The following is a 5,558-nucleotide window of genomic DNA, read 5'->3' on the forward strand; positions in this document are numbered from 1 at the left end:
TATTCAGTTCGGATTCTTTTGGTAAGTTGAATTGTCTGTACAACTGATTTGTAGTGTACTTCTTCTTTGATTTTCTACCCAGATTAATGCATAAACTGAGAAGTGCTTTAGATTCAATAAAGCTTCAAATTTTGCCCAACAAAAACAGGTCTTAGCAGGACTGATGCCACAGAAGACAGAATACTTTAGACAACCAATTAAGTACGATTATGGCCAAATAAATAAATAAAAATAATTAATGAAATAAAAATAATAATCAGGAATATTTAAAGGGGCAGTTCAACCAAAAATGAAAATCTGACTGTTTCATTTATCTTCTAAGCACAATAATGAAGATCATTTTAATGAAAGCTGTGATATTTCTGTCCTCCATTAAAAGTCCATTGACCAAAAAACTTCAAAGCACTCATAACGAATAGTAAAAAAACAAAAAAAAAAAAAAAAAACACCACACATTGTCTCAATTATCGTATTTTATATAATCAATGAAAGCCGCAATTGAAAACTAAAATTTGATTATTCACAGAGCCCTACATTAAAGCATAAACGATGTATGAAACATCAAAAATCATCTCCAAAGAATCATACAGTCAACTGAAAAACAATATACAGAATATAAAATATCAGAAATTAGGAACCATTTACTAAATTTAAGAACCACTGTGTATTTGTATTTCAGATCTTGTGTTGAGCATCTGTAAATGCATGACTCAGTGGATCTGGGGCAGGAATTATAACTTCCTCCACAAAATGAAAAGTGAGAACAGACCTGCTATTAACTAGAAATTCAATGTGAATAATTTAATATACAGACTCATTTCATGTTGTGCTCCCTCAGATGAAACAGTGCCTGCTGCTCTTCTGAAAAGTGAGACGAGAGACTATATAGACGCCGGACTACTGCTGAACTCACCCTACTTCTCAGTGCTGAGAGAAGAACGAGACATTGATCTTATCATTTCCCTGGATTTCAGTGAAGGGGATCCTTTCATGGTATTATACACATTTTCATAAACACATACTCTAATAAAAAGTTTAAATGTTTAGTTCACTCCTCAGTGAAAACTCTGTGATTATTTACTCACCCACATCGTTCCAAGCCCACAAGACTTTGGTTCACCTCTGGAACACAAATGAAGATCATTTTAATGAAATCTGAGAAATTTTTATCCTTCCGTTGAAAGTCTGTTCACCCAAGCCTCTAAATAAATAGATCATAAAATAAATCCATATGAATCAAATTGTTAAATCAAAGTCACTTTACATGATGAACAAACTTATTTCCGCCAGTTCTCTTTATACACATTTTGATGCATCAAAGTTTTGGCGTGAGTGAACAGCAGGCCCTGGCTCCATGGGCCAAATAACAACTGATTGCAAAATAGTGTGTGACATTCAATTTATCTCCAGATTTCAAGGAAGATAGTGCTCTTCAGCTGCTTGTTATTTAAAAACTAGAATGCATATAAGTCTTGCAGTTTAAGCATTCAAATGATTTTAAAGGGGTCATATGATGCTGCTAAAAAGAACATTATTTGGTGTATTTGGTGTAATGAAATGTGTTAATGCGGTTTAAGGTTAAAAAACACATTATTTTCCACATACTGTACATTATTGTTTCTCCTCTATGCCCTGCCTTTCTGAAACACTTAGTTTTTTACAAAACTCATAGTTCTGAAAAACGAGGTGTACACTGATTGGACAGCTATCCAGTGCTTTGTGATTGGCTGAATGCCTCAAGCGTGTGACGGAAATGTTATGCCCCTTGCCATACTGTGATGTGTGTCAGAGTCAGTACACCGGCGCAACAAGACAAAAACAATAAAACCCATTACAAACGAGCCATTTGTTGCATCCCGTGGGGACATAATTATGGATTATAATGACATACTGTGTTTGTGATCAGAGAAACGACAAACAACAGGTGCTACTCTACACCAGCGGTTCTCAATTCCATTCCTTGTGCCCCCCAGCTCTGCATATTTTGCACGTCTCTCTTTAACACAACTGATTCAGGTTAATCAGCTCGTTAGAAGTGAGCTCTGTGCATGAACTGTGTTCCCATTGACATGGTCCCTTACACAGTGTTCATTGCTCCCTACTCCCTGAGCAGGGGAAATCTGTTGAAGTTTACCTCACTTCAGAACATTCATTACTTCGTTACTCCACCCCAGAATGAAAATTTTGTCACTTACTTTTTAATCACTTACCCCCATGTCGTTCCAAACAGGTAAAAGCTTTGTTCGTCTTCGGAACACAATTTAAAATATTTTGGACGAAAACCAGGAGGCTTGAGACTCTCCCATAGACTATCCCTGTGTACTGCTCAGATTTTACAAAATGGTGCTACACTGATTTGGAGAGACACAGAGGAGAGTAATTGTTGAATAAAATCATTATTTTTGTTTTCTTTGTGTACAAAAAGTATTCTCGTCACTTCATAATGTTAAAGTTGAACCACTGATGGCAGCTGGACTATTCTGACGATGCTTTTCATCCTTTCCTGGACCTTGACACTGTTATTTATTTGGCAGTCTATGGGACAGTCTCAAGCCTCCAGGTTTTCATCCAAAATAACTTAAATTGTGTTCTGAAGACAAACAAAGCTTTTACCGGTTTGGAACGACATGTGAGTAAGTGATTAATGAAAAAAATTAATTTTGGGAGGGAGTATCCCTTTAACGTCAATTAAAAACAAAAGAAAAAACTGCTCAAATCTGTACTTGACTGAAATTCTTCAGCTTTAATAAGGGTAAATCAATATTTAATTTACACATTATAGGATTTGTACCTGAATACTACTGAATCTGACAGATACCATTGTCTGCAGAGAAAGAGACCCCAAACTTGATAGGCCTAGAAATACAATATCATTGACACCAGTACTGTTGGATCTAGCTGCAAAAAGTTAAAAGCACTCATTACGTTTTTGTATATTGAATTTATTTGTGCTATTGCTTGTTTTTACTAATGACTCGTTACGTTGTGTATTTGATGTTATTAAAATACTTTTAAAAAAATAATATATAAAAAAAAAAAAATTATGGTGGGGCCAGTGAAAACATTGACAGATAATTACCATATACTGTAAACGGATAAAAAGCAAGTAAAAAATCTAATTAAACTCAAGTGCATCTGCTTTAATTTAAACAATATTTACCTAGAGAGCCTGGAGAGAGAGCATCCGCTAGCATTTCTATTCATCTCAACCTGACAATTTCAGTAAATAATAAATTGAAACTTCAAATGAAATGTTTTTCTAGCCCTTTTAATAAAGTGATACTGCTATGCTATTATATTGCAGACAGTGAATAAAACTCAAAAACTGTGTGAAGAACTAAACATCCCTTTCCCTGAAGTCATTCTCAGAGAAAAGGCAAAGAACCCGAAGGACTTCTATGTGTTCAAAGGCAAAAACGCTGCAACCGTGATTCACATGTCTCTGTTTAATGTGGTCAACTGTGGAGGCAAGTTCAGATTGTCTAATTCAATAAAACTGAAACATTGGCTATGTTCTCATTTAAGTGTTTTACTCTTTACTCAGATAATTTGAGGCTTGGAGGAACAAATATGATACCATTCAAGGTTCTTACAGTCGTAAGAAGATCACTGATCTTATGGACATTGCTGGAAAAAACATCTCAAACAACAGAGAGAAACTGCTGGAGCAGATTCAAGCAGTCATTGACCAAAAAAGACACAAATGATGACAATCTGAATACCAGTGGCATGAGCACTCTGAAATTACTTAAAAGACAAATTTTTAAGGTTAAATAAACATGACTTATACCATTAAAATAATGTATAAAAAAACTAACTATAAACTTATGCTCTGTTTATTAAAATGGAAGATACATTTCATGATAGAGCATTTATACATTTATTCCAAAAACAGTAACTAAAAGAACTGTATGAAAAGTTATAGTCATGCACATTTTATTTGTTAACCAATGTTAAGCTGTTAATTTTAATGGTCAATTTATTTTTGGACTACATACCTTTATTTCACCAAGCTGATAGGATTTCTCAATAAAAACACCCATACAGATGATGTTTTCTAGTAATTTAAAGTCTGAATGTGATGTAACTGTAACATTTAGTCCACTGAAGGTGAGTTGAAGTGAGAACCCAAGTGCAGTTAACAAAGACAAAAACATAATCCAAAAAGACTTGATTTGAACAGGCATGACTTGGCAGTACCAGATTAGACACACCAACAGCGGGTTACAGCATTAAAGCTAGACAAAGAACAAAGGCAACATGAGGGATATTTATTTCAAAACAATGAGCAGAAGTAATCCAGGGGGCAGGATGGAGGGTCAGGCCCGTGAAGGGGTATAGGACCTGAATCAAGACGTGGACCGTGGAACGATGGCAGACAGTGATACAATGCTGGGGGGGCAGCATGTTGGCCTAATGGTTAGAGATTTGGACTTGTAACCCAAGGGTCGCTGGTTCGAGTCTCGGTGCTGGCAGGAGTTGTAGGTGGGAGGGAGTGAATGAACAGCGCTCTCTCCCCCCCTCAATACCCATGGCTGAAGTGCCCTTGAGCAAGGCATTGAACCCCCGGTTGCTCCCCAGGCGCTGGATATAGCTGCCCACTGCTCCGGGTGTCTGTCCACGGTGTGTTCACTTCTCACTGCTGTGTGTGTGCACTTGGATGGGTTAAATGCAGAGCACCAATTCCGAGTATGGGTTCCCATACTTGGCAAATGTCACGACTTTCACTTTCACTTCACTTTGGATCAGATCCAGAGAAGCGTGGAGCCAGCAGAGCAGGACGGCCAAGTGGTGCAGGTAGAGCAGGAATCCATGAGGGAGCACAGACATGGACCACTTCTCTGTGACAGAACAGGCAGAGAGTTTCTGAGTAGCCACCATAGCCACGACAATGGCAGGCAGATGTTGTTCATAGACAGCATCATTTGGTCATGAAAGAACAGTCTATGAGTTTATGAATGGCCTCCATGGCCATGACAGGACAGGACAGACAAAGAGTTCAGAAGTGGACACCACCACCTCAGGAGGTTCTGCAGCTGAAGCTACTGTACCACTTTTGGAGGCACTGAATTGGATTCAGAGACAGGAGAGGCCTTTGGAGCAGACTCGTGGATAGGAGAGGCCTCTGAGACAGACTCATAAACAGGAGAGGCCTCAGGAGCAGATTCATGGACAGGAGAGGCCTCTTGAGTGCAGTGTGCAGCCCACACGCTCAAAATGGCGACCGCCATTACAGTAAGGACAGCAGAGGGTGGCAGAACCTCTAGGACGGTTGGGCTTGAGAGCACTGATGTCATGGGAATGGCATCTTGTGACGAGACTCAGGTGTGGCGGCCATCTCGGCCGGGGACTCAAGCATGGCAGCCATCTTGGCCGGGGACTCAGGCATGGCGTGAGCAGACTAAAGAAATGGCGGCCATTATGGGACGAGACTCTGAAATGGTGGCCATGTCATGATGAGACTGTGGACGATCAGCTGCGATGTCACGAGACTCTGGATGATCAGTTGAGATGTGACGAGACTCTAGAAGGGCGGCCATTTTGTGAAGAGACTCTTG

General features: G+C 39.0%; 1 protein-coding gene across 1 annotated transcript; it reads left to right on the forward strand.

Moving 5' to 3' along the window:
* Window positions 1-3,707, forward strand: LOC122145130 (cytosolic phospholipase A2 gamma-like). The gene is made up of 5 exons (XM_042757247.1): window positions 1-21; window positions 680-757; window positions 839-993; window positions 3,305-3,507; window positions 3,596-3,707. The coding sequence occupies exons 2-5, from the start codon at window positions 706-708 to the stop codon at window positions 3,705-3,707; spliced, it is 522 nt and encodes a 173-aa protein (XP_042613181.1). The 5' UTR covers window positions 1-21; window positions 680-705.
* Window positions 3,708-5,558: the final 1,851 nt, after the last annotated feature.

Source organism: Cyprinus carpio, chromosome A5, assembly GCF_018340385.1.
Source record: "Cyprinus carpio isolate SPL01 chromosome A5, ASM1834038v1, whole genome shotgun sequence".
Lineage (NCBI taxonomy): Eukaryota > Metazoa > Chordata > Actinopteri > Cypriniformes > Cyprinidae > Cyprinus > Cyprinus carpio.